The 20,952-nt window shown below is 38.8% G+C and overlaps 2 protein-coding genes across 2 annotated transcripts in view; one reads left to right on the forward strand and one right to left on the reverse strand. All coding sequences in view use genetic code 11, as the record gives it.

The window, feature by feature from the left end:
- The window catches only part of EGR_00947 (hypothetical protein), a gene marked incomplete at both ends in the record, with an annotated part of 3,378 nt that extends 224 nt beyond the window's left edge, over positions 1-3,154 (reverse strand). Inside the window, 8 exons of the mRNA XM_024490196.1 lie at positions 1,574-1,720; positions 1,757-1,832; positions 2,180-2,313; positions 2,357-2,499; positions 2,534-2,616; positions 2,754-2,863; positions 2,901-3,031; positions 3,065-3,154. Coding sequence (XP_024355599.1) covers positions 1,574-1,720; positions 1,757-1,832; positions 2,180-2,313; positions 2,357-2,499; positions 2,534-2,616; positions 2,754-2,863; positions 2,901-3,031; positions 3,065-3,154 — 914 coding nt within the window. The remainder of the gene's footprint in view (positions 1-1,573; positions 1,721-1,756; positions 1,833-2,179; positions 2,314-2,356; positions 2,500-2,533; positions 2,617-2,753; positions 2,864-2,900; positions 3,032-3,064) is intronic.
- Positions 3,155-4,206: 1,052 nt separating this feature from the next.
- On the forward strand, positions 4,207-19,450 carry EGR_00948 (Leucine-rich repeat protein SHOC-2; the record flags this gene model as incomplete). Its single annotated transcript, XM_024490197.1, has 13 exons — positions 4,207-4,572; positions 5,284-5,679; positions 6,861-6,984; positions 7,508-7,616; positions 8,008-8,101; positions 10,624-10,728; positions 10,806-10,923; positions 11,001-11,125; positions 12,099-12,256; positions 12,874-12,941; positions 14,676-14,849; positions 16,140-16,272; positions 19,408-19,450. 13 exons carry the CDS (start codon positions 4,207-4,209, stop codon positions 19,448-19,450), a joined length of 2,013 nt encoding a protein of 670 aa, XP_024355600.1.
- Positions 19,451-20,952: the final 1,502 nt, after the last annotated feature.

Consider the following 20,952-nt stretch of genomic DNA (forward strand, 5'->3'; position numbering starts at 1 on the left):
TTGCTGGCGGCCTATGCTCAATCTCAAAACACCTTAGCAAAATTTACTGACAGGCGTCCCACAACTCCCGTTAAATATTTGTAAAGGACTTATCTTTTGCATTTGTGTAAGTGTAGTTACTCCTTATTAGTGGACCATGTTGTGCTAGGTAGTATATGCTTGGATTCGTTTTAACTCAATCGTCTAGTGTCAGTGAAAGGCTCAACGCTTAATTCGAAGCGAGATTCTCTAGCTTTATAGCTGGAACGTTGTTAAATTCCAGAAACGGGCATGCACATGTGTGATGTGTTAGGCAAGAATATTTTGTATAAGACAGTGAAAATTGATGTTCACCTTACCATGGGTGAAACAATAACCCGAGCCAATATCTCTATGTCAAGACAGCAGTGACTTACCAAATCTTGCCGCTGCCGATTTGTGGCCTTCATTGAATTGGAGACATTTAAGTTTGAATTATAAAATTCTACTGCGAATTCAAACTGACGCGCTGAAATATGTTCTTTGTAGGAGGTTGCTTTCTTTTATACTGTGATTTAGACCTGTTCCATAACTAGATGTACTTACAATATGAGAATGGAAAGAATCAATGAACCTTCTTATGCAAATGACCGAAAATATCTTTATTACAAAAAGTTTGGCCCATTTTTTTTCCCTAAATATCAGAGCGATTGCACATAAGGGGGACTGCAAAACGTCATTCATCTTGTTCAAGAAAGAATATGTTATTGTGGTCACAAAAGTTACCTCTGTTGGATTCTTCTATCTTCATTCTACTTTGGTACGAAGAGTTATGGTTCGTAACACGCCAGAATTGTACAATAAGGACAGCTACATTATAATCGCGGTATTATGAAATATATGCAAAGGCGGAACGCCTTGCACATATATTTGACTCTAACCGTTGAGTAATTAAAAATCCCGATGATTATACTTTACGACGGTCATTCAAAAATCTATTGTTGCTACGGCATCACTTTAAAGACCAGTAGGCAACCACAAAAGTTATTTGTTTGCAAAAATATTAAGTGGGTTAGTTGAAGTGGAAACTGGACAGTTATTGTTTACTCCTTGAGTGTGAGACGAAAGTTTTCTTAATAAAACTATGTGCACGGATTCTGGACTGAATCAGGCAAAATTCTAAACACCTACGGTAAATTGAAGTTCTTCTAGAAAATACTTGTTTGCCACAGCTAATGATTTCCTATGGTGAAGTAAAGGAAGTTTCCTTTCCTTTTAACCAACAGCGGAGCTTTTATGAGTTATCCATAGATGCCGTAACTGAATTTTATGAAATACAATTAAAGCCTAGATGTAAAACGCTTTATTATGCTAGCTTGATCTAATTATTTGCTAATTCGTTTGTTTTAAATTCATATTTGGAAATGATTCTCCAAAAAAACATGATACTAATTCTTGAATGTGAACATCGCACTGGACCTTTTCAAGGTGAATAAATCACTTTCAAGTTATCAATGTCTTTCTTTTATGAATCTTTTTTATATTAATGGGATTAAACACATAAAAACAGATGGGTTTTAGGTGTGGTATTTCTGGTACCTATTGTAGGCCTCACCTGTAATACCATTTTTCATCTAAATATATGGCACACTTTGCATGTATGAGATCTAACAACGAAGAATTCACGATTATGAAATTGAAAAATTGCCAACTATTGCACATTATCTTTAAGGAAAACAAAACTTTCACCTTGACTTTTATGCTATTAAAAATTACACAAGTGTTACTTGCAATTCACAAGTAGCAATGTTTGTGAACAGTGGTATACTGTATTATGATGCGGTGAGCGAAGTTCATTAGTTTATGTTTTTCGCCTTGTAATATGATCATATAATATAAACTGCTTGTATTCCGTTGTGTAAACTGTCATTCGTGTTGTATTATCACCAGCAGTTTGAGACTGAAATTGCAGAAAATGTATGCAAAATAAAAATTTTATGGGTCAATTTAGTCACTATAAGCGAATCTGAGTTAAAATAAATGTATATCTTAGCTATTTCTTTCTTCGCTGTATAAAAAGCGACCACTTAGAAAGGGTTTGCCATCAAATAAAATGCAAACAATAAGGGTAAGCAGGTCCTCTATTATTGGGCATTAAACTAAGATTTACAAACCGATTCAAGAAGCAAATGCACTTACAAACTCATGCCTTAGAGATTACTCACCCAGGGGTCAATAATAATAAGTTTTCTATCCCTTTTATTTTTGAAAAGTAAACCACTTGGGTTGTCTGCAATGACAATATAATTTGGTGTCGAAGTGGATGATACATGTTGAGATTCCCAATTGTAAAAGCTGGATGAGTGGGCGTAATTTTTACATACATTCCATCACTTACCTTAAATCTCCCACACGTGGCAAAAGCTTCTTTTTACCAGAAAAGTAAGGGACAAAATCCTCACTTTTCAAACGATGCGCATAGTCCACATAACCTGAAATTTCCTGGCCTTTCGCGTTTGTGTGACGAATAAATATAATCGTCTTTGGTAAAAAAAGGCATAAAGAATTCACATACTGATAAGTTCCCTCGTCTATTTGACTCCTCTCTAGCAGCCAAAGCAATCAAACCAGGTTCTGTGATAATAATTCCTTCATGGTCTAGGGCTCTTAAACATCAAGAATGGTAGATTGGTTTAGCAAACTAGAAATTGAAGGGGCTTGCACGTAAAATAAATGCGTAATCAAATTAGAACTAGATGATTTTAAGAAAACCCGCTAATTGCCCTAAATAAAACTGTAAAATTCGCGATTATACTGAAAAATAGCTTGCGGGAAAAAACATGCTGGTTTATTGATATTGCTAAAAGGTAGAGCTAAGAAGTTTGTAGTGTGTATTAAATATCGGCTGTTATTAGAAAGAGCCACAAAATACAGCCAATTACTTTTTTGCCACTTTTCTCTTCTCTGCTAAGGCGGCAAGCTCGTCTTTCTTTTTTATGAATTCTTCACGTTTTATAATTTCACTAGTACCCCGATACCCCAGTTCAACTAGTTCCCTTGCAAGTTCTTCATCCTATTATCGTGCAAGTGACGGTTCGCAATCTACCTCCAAGTAGAAAAGATCTGTTTCAGTTATTTGAGAATTAAGGAAGTCTTCATTAATTTTCGTAACTATCGACAATTCGGTCAAGTCCATCTACGCGGCATTTACTCATTCCCAATAACAGAAAGATGTATGGAAGTAACGAAGGGAGTAAAACAACTAAAGGTTGCGTTTTAGTTACTCAGATATCTATGCTGCAAGGTGTAGAGAATCCAGCAGAAATATTTGATTTTCTATAACCTACCTAATTTATGACGCTTTGGTGCCTTAACTCCCATCATCTGCTGCTATAAATTTGTGGAAAGTAACTAAAGTGACATGCTTCTTCATATTTCTCAGCACATATCTCGACTCTATAAGAAGCCCTTTCAGCACTTTAAATTATTTCTGAACTTTTTGCTTTAGTTTTTCAGGCCCTTGAGCCCCAATTTTTGCCATTTAGCTGGGTGAAATAGCCCCCGGGCCATGTTAGAAGAGCTCTCCGCTATTTTCTACGTTATCGATTCGGCTTAGTCCCTAGCGATACTGTCCTTGCTGGCCTCTAAGAAAATCCTAAGGCGCCAGAGGTCCAGATTAACTTGGATCTACACTTGCTCTTTAGAAGGTCAGCAACATCAAGTATTGTATGTAATGCAACCAGGTCGTACCGTTTTCTAGGCTAAAATTACCTCAATTTACTAATTATAGCAAAAAACTTTGTCGACCGCATAATTTAAGTGATTGCAATGTAGAATGAAAAAGTGTCCATGCTTCAGTAAAATAAAGGAAGTGATAACATAGATGCATTTTAACAGCAAACAAATCGGGTTCATAAAGGCTTTACACTAATGGAATTCTGCTCCTAGTATCATCATGGTCAAGCACTAAATTATTTAAATAAAATATGTCTTGAGTCTGTGGAAAGTCTACAGCGGTGGACTAGCCCCATGCTTCTTCGGCCGACTTAGAAGACATATTTTGAGGAATGACACTAACCGCAGCCATCATTGAAACTGTGTAAGGCCCTAAATACTGGGATTACCCTTAATTTTTCTGAATCCTCAATAGTAGAAAATAACTGGCCAATCACAGTGTTGTCGCTTATGCTTATCGTCTTTGTTTTAGGGTGCTTTGTTGGTGTTCGCTTTAAACCCCCTAGAAGGCAGATGGATCCGCTAACTACCGAGCCTCTTGGGGACTCAGAGGAGGAGCATGTAGAAGACTTTGACTGCTCAGCTGATGTAGCCGGAGGGACTTCTTCAGAGCATAATTCACCGAAATCTTCGACCCAGGAGTGCTCTCCGTACGCATCCACAGTCGAAATAGCAGATAATGTTTACAGGAGGGAGGAGCACTACTTAGGTGATAATGGTGACATATCTGTCCTTAGCATCGCAAAACCCATCCGTTTTCCTGGTCGTGCTGCCGGATTTCGGTTGTCTGATGGTCATAAGAAGTCAGTTCAGATGCAGTTTGAGGGCAGGCGGTTTAAATCAGCCGCTAAGTCCTATTTGAAAAAGGAAAAACAGCCGGTTCGTCAGTTTTATGCGCTAATTTTTTGCCTACCAGTTGCCAACATTCATCTTGCTAGAAACAAGACTTCTTTTCAGATGCTATGCATACTTTAAAATGTTGAGTGCCGTTAAGACCCCCATTGTCGTTAGCAATTTATCATCATGTAACATTGTCATCGAATCAATTCAGCATTTCCTCTTCGTGTAAATTGGTGGTCCTTATTCGGATTCTATCGATTTAATTGATAAATGTAGAACTGTCATCATTTTCTCGTTTGGAACTTCTGATTTTGTTCTCGGGTTACCATTACGAACTGGGTCCAAATTTACTGGAATTCTAAGTTGTGCGATACCTATAAGTTGTACGATTTACCCATAAATTAAGACATAATTAATATTGACCCAATGTTTGTAAATTCACTATTATCAGCAGAATCACCGAAGCTATTTTGCCATTGTCACCGGGCTCATTCCCACGCACGCCTTTTACAGTTTACCTATGAATATTTCGGGTGATCCAGGTGTTAATTTGTTTTTTGGGCAAAAGTAACCTTAGCCAGCGTAACAACTCCTACCATAACCAATTTTAGAAGCGTGGGATATGGTGGCTGAATCACACACTTCCTTTGCTTTATTTTGAGGAGGTCTAGTATTAATTTAATCCTCCTTATGAGTGGAATTTTGAACTTTTCCGTTTTTAAATCTTCTATCTTTTACACACCGTTTCAGGACGTGACAGCAGAACTGACGCGTTGCAAAGATGAGGACTCCAGTTATCTGGAGTTTTCCGATTTCGGGTTGCAGTGCTTACCCACAGGTATATTCAAGGACCTTCCTCATGTGGAGACCCTCTTTCTGAATGGCAACAAACTTACTGGTCTACCAGCAGGTCAACTCACGGGGCTGCCAAATCTACGTCGATTGTTGCTCCAGCAGAATGTTATCGTTTGCGCTGGGCTACCACCTGATCTAGCCAAGCTAACCTCTCTGGAGGTGTTGGACCTTCGGCATAACCGTCTCGAAGGCGACTTGCCTTCCTGTATATACGGCCTTCGTGGACTGAAGCAGCTTATCCTCAGCTACAATAAGGTCGGAACCCTTTGCGACGAAATTAAAAATCTCCAGGTATTAAGTTGTTTTCCGTAGTACACCTCTGAGTAGATATTGTCTCTGCTTGTTCTTTTTTATCTTTGTATGGGGTTTGAAAACCTCGCACATAGAAAAAAACTCCATCAAGTCTGTGGGAGTTACGCGTATGTAAGTAAATTTCAGGAAAGCTGACGTACACCGGTGATTGAAGTGCTTGATCGCTGATTTTAATTTGCTCCTGAATCAGGATGCTTTTTATGCTTTTGATGCAGAGATTTGACACCTTTTTTTCATTAACTCGTCTGAGAAGAGTTCGTACATACTATTAAACTCCATGCCTTAGAGCTGCCTACCCATTGAATTTGATTTAAATTCAGTTTGTAGGAAATCATTCCAAATTTTGATTAAGACTGTTTTGGATGACATGAAGGGTTCGAATGTTTTTCACGGGTTTTTTTATTTTGTTCATCATTCCTGTAATCGATAACGTACGTACTAATGTATGGGAAGTTTGTTTATAGTGAAATCGAATTCGGAATAAGAATGCGAATTTAGGTGTTCTCGCATTACTCCTAGTAGTGGGTCATGAATTGAAGGCGTGACAAGTTATTTTCGGATATCTATTAGTAGCTTTTTTCTATTGTTAAAAACTTGTCAATTGCTAGAAGCATGTGAATTCTTGTCAAGTCCCAATTGTTTAAGGGCTAATTTACTCACAAACAGCTGCTGAATGGCTTGAGCCAGTAACGAGAATAGGCGGTGTTGCTCTTTTGGTCCTCGTCAGTTCTCAAGAGTTTAAACCCAAACTCTTTATTTGGTCATTTACTCCTATCCAATTTTACGACATCGAAATCAATGCCACGATTTCTGATAAATCCCAGTACCTTGCCTTCGGTTAAAATCCAGCTCCCCTTCACGTAGGTCAAATGCGAAGTTTGCTATCATCGAGTTGATTAATTCGCCAGTTGCGCTTACGATCCATCTCCTGAAAGGATGGAATGGTCGAAAGTGAGGGTTTTTTATTATCAAAGAAAATGAAGTCTACTGTTAAAAACAACCACCGGGTGGCTTGTATCATGTGTCCTCGCAGAGACTGTGCTGGAGGTAACTCACGGACCTCCAAACTATGCTTTCGTAAAGGAGAATATTTCTTCCCCTAGGAAAGCAGATATAATTTATCTTTTCTCTTCCCACCCGTCGCTTTGTTCCTTTTCTAGCGTCTCACAATCCTCATTGTCAACCGGAACTCTATTCGACAAAGCGTCCCCAACACGATCGGTCAACTGGCCTTCCTGACTAAACTCGATCTCTCGTACAATCACATCCAAACTCTGCCTGCAAGTAAGTTTCCCTTTTTTAATTCTTAATCTTTTTAAAAAACTTGAGCTTTTATTTCCTGATTATTTAACAACTTGATTTTGAGAAATTGTCGTATTCGTCTCTCGGTAAGGGATGAAGGACTCCAATGACATGACCCAATTTGCGTAGTTTAACGAATTTTGTTTGACATAGACATTCTTTGGGATTGAATACGATTTTCAAAGATCATGGTAGCTCTTGCATCGTTTATTTGCTGTTAGATAATTTTTAATGCTTTTTACATTGTCCCTATGATATGACTATAAGTGTTTCAGGGTAGTGGTTCTTGTTTATGGCGGGTGACTCTACTAGGTCTTGGAAAATAATTACATTGCGCTTCATTTGAGTATACTGCAGTGAAACTGTGACTCCGACTCCTCTGTCGATTTCAGTACTCCGACTAGATCGACTGATTAAGTAGTGAAATGATTAACCTAACAAGTGATACTGGGACATTTGGGGAAGTAGCAGTGAGTCTTCACTTTTCTTGCAACCCCTCCGCTAGGCCTCGGCCAGTGCACACAGCTGACAGACCTCTATCTTCACTACAATCAGCTGACCCACCTCCCCGAATCCATTGGCAACCTCACCAGTCTAAATAGGCTAATGCTCAAGTAAGCACATCACTCTTCGTCAAAATTTGCTTAGTCTGCGCGATAGTTCACGCTTTAACCTTTTAATTTAAGTTTAAATTTAAGCCGGAAATTTATGAAGTTGCTGAAGGGTTATCGAATATTGTTAAAAATTTGTCATGTCAAGCAGCTTCTATTATGCCGAAATTACAGTCAGGTTTTGAAAGTGTAAAGTTGTATGTGGAATGCCGGTAAATAAAATAATAACTTAACAAACCTTTTCTCGATTTAGATGAACGCTGATTTCTGCGTCAATTGCGGTAGAAGTTTTAGGAAGACATAATGAAGATAAAATCGTGTTTTAATAATTTGTTGTCAGAGGTTAAATGTAGGGGTGATTTGGTTCTGAATGTTTGAAGCAATATCTTCTCAGGTATAACCGCCTAGTGGAAATTCCGGAGTCCTTAGCAAAGTGTACGCGTCTGGACGAGTTCAATGTCGAAAACAACCAACTCTCCACCCTTCCGGTAGGTAATTTGCTATGCCTGGTTTAAAATGATCATGTAAGGTTCATATGCCTTCCCAGTCCAACGACGAAGTCACGATTTTTGATTGTCTATCATTAACTTGTACATTTTTTCATCATGATGCTGAGATCCGCCTATCTTAATCAAGAAAACTTGGTTGATAATTTTTCAAAATGATTAATGAAAGCTGTTCCTTGAGCTGGGTCCCATGAGAGTATAATGTATAGTTTATCGCTCCTCTACTGTAATTGATGCGCACTAAATTGCCAAATGTTCTTAAAGTAAAGGAGTGTCAATGCTGTCCGATTACTTAATCGTTAATCCCATTAATTTGTAATTAAATCTTAATTGGTCCAATTACGTACGGTATTTTGTTTTGCATGTTAGTACGAAGAAAATGTATGGAAGAGTTTGTTCGACCCGAAACTTCCCAAGACAGTTCAATAGTGTTTATTTAACTGCCTCAGAACGATTTGGTTCTGTAATATGGCACACTACTAAACCAATTAACTCACTTCCAGAACCTTTCATAAGAGTGAAGGGTGCCTCATCTTTTGCCCAGTGAAGGAGGTGATTAATTTGAATTAGCTGATTATTCACCTGTTTGGACTTCGAAATTTTTCGGCTTGTCATGCCAACTTTACAGATTGCAAAAAAGTCGGTGGTAGCATTCGTAATTTTAGTACCAACAAATTAACAGAAATTTTATGAGTTGTTGAAAAACCAGTCAATGATGTATCCGAAGTAGAAACCTTCTTGCTTGCATAACTTAAGTGTCGGGGTATCTGTCAATTTGTTCCGGGACTATTCTAGCGTCTTAAGCTAGTTTATAGTAGTATAACAATGTGCTATATTTTGGCACTGGAAGCCAAATGTGGTTAAACAATCTTATTTTAGAACAGCTGAGACCGCAATTGCTTTTTGGGCATTAATAACTGCGAAAGATAAACTGGCTTCCCATATTATATCAATTTTTAAAAGGTGGTACTTTACGATGCAAAAAAGTCTCCAGTCTCTTCAGGTATGACTTATTATGGTGTCCGATATTCACAATCCGACGAGTCAGTTACATTCCCGCATTTATGGACAGTCAACTATGCACTAGCTCCGTCTGAGGCATTTTTAATCATTCAAAAGCAGAAAGAGGGAATTCAGTCGCTTCCTCTAATCAGTGGCAACTTATCCCAATTGTTCCAAGGGACTACTAAGAAATCCACTTTTTCGTTAATTGTCCGTCTGTGGTGTTTTGTTGCTGGAATGTTGACGTCTTTAACTTGATATATAAATATTAATCTACCTTTATTTGATTGCAATACAGTATAAACGACTACTTGGATGACAGTTTTTCATTTCTTTCGATCCGGTAACTATTTACCGTATTTTAATAATCCGAACCAACGCACTCGGTATCCAGCACGTGCCTTGTATACCCTCGATGAGCCTCCACTTTGAGGATTTTTTCAATCACATAGCAAAATTGTAGATTAGCGACTTCATTTACAATATACTGGGTCATCAAGGCGCTGAGGTTGATCTCCATTTGGTGCCTCGACCACTCCGTACTTTCTTCCCACCCCTCTTCGGTGTATACGTGACGCTCATGGAACAGGCACATGTATCACGCAAAACCATACAACAAAGCAGTAGACAGCAAATTATGCGCATTTAAACAACTCGTGACCACGATTGGTCCAACCTCTTGTAGGCGTGACCTTGGTGTCGGCCAATCCTTGCGATGTTAATTTGGCCTTCATAAGGGTTTGGGAATTGGTTCTTGTTGTTTTTTTTTAATGTCAAGTTGATTTTACAAATTTTAAAAGTTGCTTAAAATATGTGGAGTTTGTTTTGGTATCGAGGCCATCGCAAATGCCCTTTTTTGTCTTTGCAGAAGGTCTTTTAAATGCACCTAGTTTAACTTTAGTCCCTGTTTGTGGGAGGAGCCCATCCTGCCCCAAATTATCGTTAGAAGTTTCTGCATTAAAACCTTTCTTTCATTCAATGGGGGGTATTAAGTTTAGTGGATTTTTTAATAATGCAAAGTGGTTACAGCAAGGTAAAATGGTCTGTGATCGTTTCCATATTTCTCTATACGCCGAATATCCCGTAGACCGCATTGTTTCCTTCTTTAGCGCATTCTTTTGCCGAATTATTTCTTTGGTTCTAAGTCCAATCTGAGTAGTGAAACTTCGCCCTGGATTTTATTCCCATAATTGGGTGGCTCAATCCTAGTCAACTTTGTACAATCATTATTGACTCTCAAGTTTATTTGAAAATCAAATTGTTCCCGTGTTTTTTCAAAGTGTGGCAATGCATTACCTTCATAAGCTTGTGCATTTGAGTGGGATGTGTCTCTGTGCTAGTTAAGTTGACTTAGGGATTGTTGGTTTGAATTCGCATGTATTTGCCGATTTTTTAAGCTCTACTAAATTAGCCTAGAAATTGGAATCGAGAGCCTTATCCGGAAGGCCGGCACTTCGCTCGAAGGTACGCGCTTTAACTCCCATCTTTCCAACCACGTCTAGGCACACCTGCTGGCCAACATGTCGTCGGTTCGAAATGTGACTTTTTCGCGAAATTTTTTCAGCGCCTTTCCTCCCGGTAACCGCGAGCAGTACACTCACGTTATGGTGAGAATTTCTTTTTTTGCTCTCTACATGGAATATCGAAACATCCATTACTCAATCGGCTCGCCTTCTGCTTCAAGTCCTTGAACATGGACCACAACAGAATTACTGAGGTGCCTCCAGACGTGCTCTCACATCTCGGTCAGGTGACGAAGCTTAATCTTCGTGACAACGAGATTGCAGATCTTCACGCTGGGGGTAGGCTTTTTTGTCTATAAGTGCTTAAATTCGGTCTCACGAAGTGGTTTTTTATAGAATCGTCCACCCTTTTTCAGATTTGCATCACTGGGACAACCTCGTTGAACTAGATCTCGGTTCTAACCATCTCTTCAGTCTACCCGACGAGTTGGGGGCTCTGAAATCACTGGAGATGTTCCGATTAAGCTACAATCAACTCAAGGTGAGGTTGACATGCGTGTGGGAAATGTAGGGAATTGCACAGTGAAAACCAATGCCTTAGTGAGTTTCTGAAATCGATGAAGTTAATTCATTACTGCTATTTGCTCGGTGATAATACTATTTTTGATGTTCCCCATAAGCAAATATGTAACAGTTAATGATCTTAAAAGCTGCATATTTTTGTGACATTGTAATCTGTTATCCGAAAACTCGATATCCTCCTTTGTCCTTTGTGATTAATGGTCACCCTCTTCATACTTCTATTTGTTCCAGAGTCAATTCCACTTAGAAATTTCAATTATAGCTTTGTTGTCTAGATTTTATTTCTTGGGCTAAATGCCCGTTAATTTGGTCTTTGGTGAAGACAAAAATGGGTTAATGAGTGAACATTCCTGTAAAGTCCCTTGGGTTTATCTTCAGTCTAACAAAAGAATGGTTTTAAAAAATGCAAATGCAAATATGACAATTTAGACGATAGTACATGTTTTTTTGCCAATTTTGAGGGTCCTTGGAACGTTATCTCTTCCTAAATTGCCTGTATCATCGCTGATCAATTTCGTGGGTGTGTTGTACCGTTTTGTAATGTTTTTATTCATCAGAAATTCCTAGTTTTGGAGAGCTGGCAGTCTATTCATATTGAAATTCAATCAACCTTCATATAAAGCACTTCTAAGCTATCGTCAGCAATCGTCCGAAGCCATGCATATGATCGCAATTTCATTTTATCAGAATTCGAAGTCCGCTCGTTCCTAAGACTTTGAATGAAACGACTATCCAGCATTTCGTTGTTAAGGTACACTTAGTATTTTTCACTTCATCTACGAAAAGGTCCTATTTACAAAGCAAATTACTGTCTTGTCTATTTTTCCTCACGACAGCCGATTTCGCTGTGAACGCATGCGAGCAGTGCAGGGTGTTCGTTTGGGTGCGTGCCCATGCATTTGTCTAAGTGCTACCTCCCCCTCCCCTTTCAGCGTCTTCCAAACACTCTGGGCAAGTTGCAGCGACTGCGAGTGTTGGATCTTGAGTCGAACCAGCTGGAATCTCTCCCGTCCACCCTCGGAGAGCTCGTGAATCTGCAAGACCTTAACGTTGTTTGTAATCACCTCACAACCTTCCCGACTTCCATCGGGTGAGCTAGCACTTTGGTCCTCACGATCATATCGTAGTAATAATACCTGTCTTTTTCAGCTTGATTTTTCTTTGATCTTTTGTGCAGATTTGCCAGATGTAGGTTTATAAACTCCGATTTTCCAGTCATTATCCGTCTCAACTTATTTGGCGATATTTTTTGACTAGAAATACCAGAGAATCGAAGTGGAGGAGATTTTAAGCAATATCTTTCAATGGGTGAGGATTTAAACCTGACCACACCCTATGGAACGTTTAATCCGTTAAAGACGTCAATTTTTCCTAGAATTCTATTTGATGGTAAAGGCTAGTTTGCTCAATTCTGCCCCTGGAACATCTCACGTTTATTTAGAACAATAGGAAATATTGTTTCTTTCTAGTGTTACAGCTCATTGACCATTGAATAAGTTAAACCATCTCCATTTATCCTGGTGCCTTATTCTTGAAATACGGTTTAATATAACATGCATAGACTAAATACTACTATATATTTGTTTCAATGAAGTGTCGCGTGACTTTGGTGGCATTTATTTAAGTCGCCCACAGTTTTATCTGGGGAACGCTTGTTTTTCAAATAGTCTGAATGCGTTTAGGATGTTTTTTTCGTTTATTTTACAGTAATCTCCGTGATTTAAAAATCTTCAAGGCTGGAGAAAATGACATAACTGAGTTGCCTCCAGAAATAGGTGCGTTTCTAACATCTGAATCCTGCTAATTTTTCAACGTTGAAACTGCTTTGGAACTGTTACCTCTGTGGTGGTAAGAGGGCTAATGAATGAATTTTTATTGCACCTAGTATTGTATTCTGTGTTTGATTTTTATTTTTTTTTTTCAGTTTTTCTCCTGAAATTGTTTCCTTTGAGCACTGTAATGACCTACATTCTGTTAGGCTATTTTTTACATTGATAACTCCATCTGCTTTAAACTACCCAAGCCTAGTGTAATTGTGGCAGTCGTGTTTTTAACAGTTCGTATTTGATTCATTTGAACCTTTTAAATGTGCTACTGCTGTGGAAAATTTGAAAGCATGAGAATCTCGGGAATATGTCATTTAGAATCTAGTTAAGCTACTGTAAATGTTGTGTTGCACTTTTTGTGCCAGATAAGGTATAGGCGGCAAAGATAGTTTTTGCAAATGGTATTTCAAATTCTGCCCAAAGTTAATAAAATTGCTTGCGCTAATTTGCTTTGACTTTACTTACTAATGTTGCCAAACTCGGTATCCCTTTGATACTCTCTCTTTTTGTAGTCATGCTTGATTACTTTTCCCATGGGTTGGTTTATTTTAACTATTTCCCGCATGTTTAAGCTCTTGTGTCAAAAAAGGTGCTACTGTTTTCAAAATATGAATCCTTGATGCCTGCAATCCACCTCAGATGCAATATGTGCTGCGTCTTTATTGGAATCTTGATAACGTGGAAGTGGTATCAGGCTCAGATAAATGCTTAGACTCTATTTAATCCCCGCATTCCTAACATTTCACATTGCTCTTATAGGCCCCAATCTTGTGAGATGCGGTCCGTCAGCCGTCTTAGCCTCGCACACTTGGTGACTAGTTGACCGTGAACTTAGTTGTTATTAGCTCTCTGAGGGTGCAGCTAATGTGATAATCATTTAATAAGGTAGGAATGAGGGGAGCACGATCTCTCGAATGCTTGAGAATTTGTTACAAGGCAGAAACTTCTATAAATTCGAGCATAAAAGTTTTTCTGTGGTTCCAGATTTCCTCCGCAAAAGGCGATTTGAAATGTAGGCTGGATAGGAACGGCGTTCGGCTTCTCATGAGGATGATAACTACCAACTATGGATTGTGTAGCATCAGTTAATGGTCCTTTGAAGGAAATTATCTTTGACCGTATAACTGTGTTCTGGTACCACGGGAAGTCAAGACTTTAAAGGATGGGATTCAGTAAATAAAATCGACTGACATTATCATTATGTGCTAGTTTCTCATTCTCTTGGTTACTTTTAAAATCCTCTTTTCATACATTAATAATCGTGTCGTGCTTTTTTGTTGATACCTTTGATAAATTTCATACCATGCGTGATTTCCTATGCAATAAAAGCAGTCAACTTAGCTTAGACAAAACTGGAACCAGCTGGGCTGGATTTTTCGTAGAGTTCCTTCATTTTCTTAAAACTCTTGTTTTCAAAAACAGAAAATAATAACAAATTTTGTTTGATGGAAAGACTTGTGGAGCATGTCCTTTTTTGCACCGATACTACTGGAGATTGGGGCTGACTGTTTGGTAGTCAAAAATACACAATCCTAGTGAAGTTATCAGGCAAATATTCCCATTATGGATCACTGATGACATTAACACTAGAGGGTTTGTACCGCTCTTGCAATAACCCACATTGCATGGATTAAGGTGTCTATTTGAGTTGATTTACATCGATTATTTTTGTTTGCTTTGCAGGAAATATGTCCAGTCTCCGCGACTTTTATCTGAACGATAACCACAATCTGAACAACATTCCTGCCGAATTGTCTCAGTGTCCACTGCTGACCATCCTCAGCGTTGAGAATTGTCCTCTTCGAGATCTGCCCCAGCCCATTGTCACTGGAGGTTCTGCTATGATCATTTACGTGCGTATTTCTATTTCATTACTCCCTAATATGGGTTCCTTTCTGGCGCATCACTTTTAAGGCTAAACATTTCATTTTATACGAGCATCGATTTAGCAATCTTTAGCTCTCAACCGTTTTACCATTTCAGTGGCGCTCTGTTTGTATTTTTGACGGTAGGACTCATCCCTATTTGGCATAACATTTCTTTGGAATTCCAAAATTTGTTTTTACATCGCTTAATGTCTTCTTTTTAGGGCTCGTTCATTGCTAGCTCGTTTTCAAGATTAAAATCGACTGGAATAATATAATTTTTTGCGCTAGACGTCGACCGATGCGTTTTCCGTTTATATATCACGTCCACATTGCAAATTTTGTTTGATAGTGTTTCGGGCCGTCTGCATTACCACTTTGATTACTTGACAAATCTCGTGTTTACAGGTATTGCGAATGTAAAAACATGCAGTTATGCAAGGGTAGATCAAAAATTGGGATAATTACTGAATAAAACGTGTTTAAAATCGCATTATTTCTGTAATTTGTCTTCCACTCACCACGTTGGCGTTTTAATAGTTCTTTATATGCTTATTCCATGATTGTCCCTTTCAATTGATGGTTGTGTGAACGATTTCATCTTTGGCAGCTGTCCGTAAATCAGTATTTGATTACGGAACCAGATTGTAATTATTGTCAGCTTGTAGAACGGATTTTTCTTGTCGAGTTAAATTTGGGCGAGTGAAAACTAGACTTTACAAGGTTTCAAAGACACACTTAAGTTCTGTTTTTGAAAAACTCGATTATTTGCCTCATTAGATTATAGTTCTTGGTCTTTTTCTGACATTCCGCGTTGCCTTTTCAGTCACAAGTTAATCACACGAGATAAATTGCACACATTTCGAGTTTCCTACCTACGTGAATAGTGTGGTGTCCGTCCCATCTTTAACGATGTTATGAAACATAGATATTGGTAGGGTCAGGCGATTGTAAGCAGAAATAGTGTGGTCAGATTTGCTTATCTGTCTTTTGCATTTTCGTTACACCATTTTCGATTACGAAATTTCTTTGAATCACCTAATTTCATCTTTTAACTTCCTCATTAAAAGGTGAGACTCTACTTCTTAAAGAATGTGTAAAATCACTAAGCTACAATTCACTTTCACTAAAGCAACTTACGGCTGTCGTCTTTGAATTTCTACCTCCATGACGTTCTTCACCTCTGCTTTGTCTGACTTTCTTTTTTTCAAGATGCTTATTTTTAACTGGACGTCCTAGTTACTTTTTTCTCGTTATTCTCTTCCTTTCTTACTCCTTGCAGTTTTTGCAACAAGTTTTGCAGTTGCGACGCCAACATACGGCCCTCTAATGCCAACCATCGCCATTGGCATCACCCTCGCACTTTTCGGTTCATTTCCTGCGTTTGTCAATCCACCTCCTCCTCCAAATCAACCGTAAGTGGTTGTGGAGTATTTGTGATTTCCCCTCTTCCATTAGTTTCTACCTAATTCGACTTTCTCTTATTCTCTTCTTTACACCAAAGGAGGGTTATTCAACTTTTCGAATTCGTTTTTTTTCACCTATTTTATCGTAAATTCGAATTGCTTTTGCAGTTAAAAATCACTAAATCTGCTCCATTCATTATTTGGGTTAATGTTCTTTTAAAAGCTTGACATTATCAAAACACTTCCCTCCAATACTTAAAAGGTGGAGCATTTTTGGACAATATGTCCCTTGGGAACTATTTTCGGCAAATTTGTTGTAGAGGCTCCCTTTCAATGTTTCTGTTGCTGCTCGTCCTCGTTTCTCACTCTTCGTCCAAGACTTCAAAGGGGGTACTCTTAGGCCCTGCTTACCTACAATTGGCGTTCGCAAAAGAATACAAAGATATGTGGTGCCGAATGTCTATTGAGAGGGCTCTCATTGTTCAGCAAGCGCCTATGCCGCACCACACTCGTACAAAGGAAGTAACATTTAATCGGCGCACATGGATTCTGTGTTGTTTCTCTCTCTCACTCGCCCCGTTGTATCTGGATATGCGCATCCACATTTTAGCAAAAAGGTGGTTAAATAGTTGTAAGTGTACCTCTCGGGCTTAAACGTGTCAAAAGCATCGGGTTTTGATCCCTTGCAGGTGGATTTCTTTTAATTAAGGTAAAATTTTGATAGTACTCACTTGATATATAATTGTATCAGCTTTTACAGTTTCAATCGTTTTCGTGTGTCATTTATTAAATTCATAGTACGAATTGCTTGCTCCAGTCTATTCTGAATTCTCGTGTCAGTTTCTGCCAATGATTCATATTATCAAACTGTCAATATACCCTGTACTGATTGCGTTATCTTTACGGTAGACTTCTTAGTCATTCGTAAATAGTATATGTGGAAACAGAAAATAATTGCACTGGGAGTCCTGTCAACTCTCGTTAATTGTTGTAATCCAGCCGCCTTCTAGCTCAGACACGGATCTTAGCCGTCTGTAGTGTCTCGGAACACGGCGGCCAGATTGAAATGACTGGGAAACATTAACTTATGTACTGAGTAACACAGTCAAGTATTGGCTGGCCCTTTATCAGAAATCACTTAGATTGTCACTCACGAGTCCGAACGTTCTTGATATTTGTCAGCTCAACTTTAGTAATGGTCACAGTTGGTGCCACGGCTCTGTACCCACACGTTGACATCAGGCCTCTTGAGCCAAATATAGTCGAATTTATGCGAATTTTCTCACAAAGCTCAAGCGTCGTCTGTTCTTTTCAGGATCAATCAGACTAAAACGCAGTAGCTATTAATCCAGTATGCTTTAAGCATTGGTTCCCATCGGCTTGGGACGTGTGTAGTGCTCAATGATTCGTAGCCCATCACAGGGCCTAGTTTTCAAGCGACATTTCTCACCCTTGTCAACTGATCTCCGGCCGCGTGCTCATATTAGGCCAGTATCTTTCTGGACATCGAAATTCTCACCTCATAGATCTCAACCACGTGAATGAAGTATGACAGCATTGGCTAATGTTAATGAACTTATTAATATCATTTTTAGCTAGGAATTCAGCATATCTGAGTGGTATGGCTTGTCGTTTGTCAAGAATTTTGTTGTTTTATGAACAGGTTTAAGAACAGGTCTTTTGTTTGAATAAGTTTTTTCAAGCGCTGGGCTCTAATGCCGACGTCTATTTCACCAAGCCGAATTAACTCTTTATCAATCCAAATGCCCTTATTAAAATTCGGGCAAGCCTATCTTAACACCAATAAAGTTGATAAGTCTCCTCATCTCGTTTTTTACCCTATGTCCTGTTGCGTCAAGCAGCTGAAGTCAGTCTAGCTGCCATCCTAATTGGCTTACTCCCACTCCATCGCCTTTCTCCTCCTTCCCCTCTTTACCGGTGATCCAACTCAACTTCAAAGGTTCGCAGGTTGGTTAGCAAACGTGCTCTTAAGGCCGAGCCTCATTGAGTTCGCACTCACTTGTACGCACGTACGGAGTTTTAGAGGGGGGGGATATACGTTTCACCTCTTTGTGTCTGTAGCCCCTTTTCACTTCACTGTTCACCACATCGTAGGAGTGGGATATGGGAAGGGGTCACAACAAGTCAAAATTTATCATTTGAAGGGATTTTTTTCCTGTTTAGACCTCCAAAATGGCTGAAATACATCTTGTTTAGAGTAGTTACTCTCATCAACTTTTTATCCAAATTCTGCCTTTGGCCATCCCACAAGCTTATCGAATGCCGATTTGTCCTCTAAGAAAATCGAAAGGTTTACCAATTTTGATGTCTGATTTATTTGCTGTTTGTAACTAAGTTACCATCTATGTATATTTTTTTTGAAAAGACCCTTGTTATCCACCCTAGGAAAAGTTGTGTTGGTGAAGGCTTTACCACGCCGGTACTTATCCCCATCGCATATCAACCTTCTTGATCATCTAATATTAGAACTAATTGTTAACTTTGGAGGGCTAATGCTTGAATTCCTAATTTATTTTTCATGCTTGACGCTACTAAATCTTTTTGCTTCCTCTGCCGACGTATGTAACCACCTATATTTTATGTTTGCTTTTATTTTGATGATTTCAAACACGTATTTCGCACTACAGTTCCAGCTTCACACTCCTCGTTTTCATATTCGTTCACTTCGATTAGACGCGCGCACAAGTGTTATTCGTGTTTAACCTAGTTAGTCTTTAGGTAGATGAACTATTCTGCGTAGTAAAGTACCCGGTAGCACAGATACCAAGCTGAGGCGATCAGGTACTTTTGTAACTCATGAAAAATCAACTGCGAAATTGCAGCATTTATTTGCTTACTTGAATTACTCGTTTTGGACTGCGTGTGATAGGCATACATGGTGCAGTTATTTAGATTTTTATCTATGAATTAGCTATGTAATTATTTGGGTAATTAAATCTGCAGAGGCGAGTAAGAGATGACTTTTCGGGTGCGTGATTTACTGTGTGGTTATTATCTCCTCTGTTTTGTAATTATAGGGTACTCAGATGTTTCCACACTCAAAGTATATCACTTCCTCTTTGTGAGTCTGAGGCTCGTAATGTCTCGTAAAACCACGCTGAGTGCTTCTGTATTCCCTTATAGGGTCATCGTCCGCCCTGCGTCCAATCGTCCAATTTATCGGTGAATACAGCTTCGGTTTTGTCTTTTCAAATTCGTGGCAGTTGTACATATCGCATACCAAATGACATTACGAATTATCCTATTACTGCTACCCTTTATTATTGCTGGTGTGAAGAGAACCTTTTGTGTGGACACTTTGACTTTTCTACTAATTTGGTTTCAGTATAACGAAAGTTTGTCGGCTAAAAATGTCTTCAAATAGGAGTCCAGTTTTCAACTTGTTAGCAAGTTGAAGCGCTTTGGGTCGTGTATTATCCGATACTCTTCCCCGATAGTCATCTATTTTCATTAAGTTATTAAACTTTGTCCAGTTCACGAATCGGTTTTGTAGATGGCCATCAAGTAGGAACGTTATTTTCATAAACATAGTATAGAGGCTACATGAGAGCCTTCGTAAGCAGCCCTCATCTTTACCGATGCGTGCATGCCTGTGGCCTTGTATTTGAGTTATGAAGTGATTCTATGTTTAATTTGTTACCGCAGTTGGTCATCTGTACATCATACTTTTGCAGTGGGCATTTGTTTGCTGTTTTTTGCTTGGGAGTTCCACAAGCTTATTGCCTGGATGTGCGTGGATATCGATTCCTGAGATTTGGCATTTTGAGAAATCATCTTGAGTTTGCAGATCTCATTTTGATATCTGACGTAAATGTTGATGGTCCGCAAACAAGTATGGCTCATCTTGCGTTGTAATGGCTTGGCTGAGCACCTCAATATTTGAGTGACGTATGCACCAAACAACAGAAATATTGCTGAGTGCCAAGTCTTAGCTGAAACGTGGATTTATTAGGTGTGTATGAGCTTAAACTTACTGCACTCAGTGCCATCAACTACTGCCAACACCCGACCAGCGTTTGTGCGTACGTAAATATCAAACCAAATAACGTCGAAACCAATTAGTCTGACTACTTTTCAGGCACAAATAAACGAGTTTTTAAAATGCTAAATTATTTTACTATTCTTGCTGTCCATTAGAAGTATATTCGTTTTTGACAAAGAGCACGTTAGGTCGATTGATCAGTTGCCACTTTTTACTGTTAACTATTCCTTTATTTCCAATATTCTAAAACAGGAGTGGGGGAACTCAAACTGAGCCCTTGTAGAAACTCCATTCCTATTTTTTAAAGTTAGTATAACTTCCATCGTTATACAACAAAAAACTGTGGAACAATATCCTCAGTTCATCAAAATTCCGACAAAGTTCAGATGGAATGAGTTAAAGTGCTTCCAAGTAGCCCTTAATGCCGGCACCCGGTTAGAGCAATTAAAGGTTGAGAATTTGATCTTCGTTGTCAACTAAATGGAAAGGAAACTGCTTCACCAACCAATACCGAGATCATTTGGGTCACGCCAACAGCATTTAAAGGTTTGGTAGAATTTATGATGCTTCACTTTGACAACTCATTAAATAACCTATGAGTAGGTTTGCTACAAATACTTAGGCATGGATGTACAGTGATGCAATTAATATTACCAAGGTTGAAAGTTATACTGTTGAAGTTGCGT

This window comes from Echinococcus granulosus (assembly GCF_000524195.1).
Source record: "Echinococcus granulosus chromosome Unknown EG_S00003, whole genome shotgun sequence".
Taxonomy (NCBI): Eukaryota; Metazoa; Platyhelminthes; class Cestoda; order Cyclophyllidea; family Taeniidae; genus Echinococcus; species Echinococcus granulosus.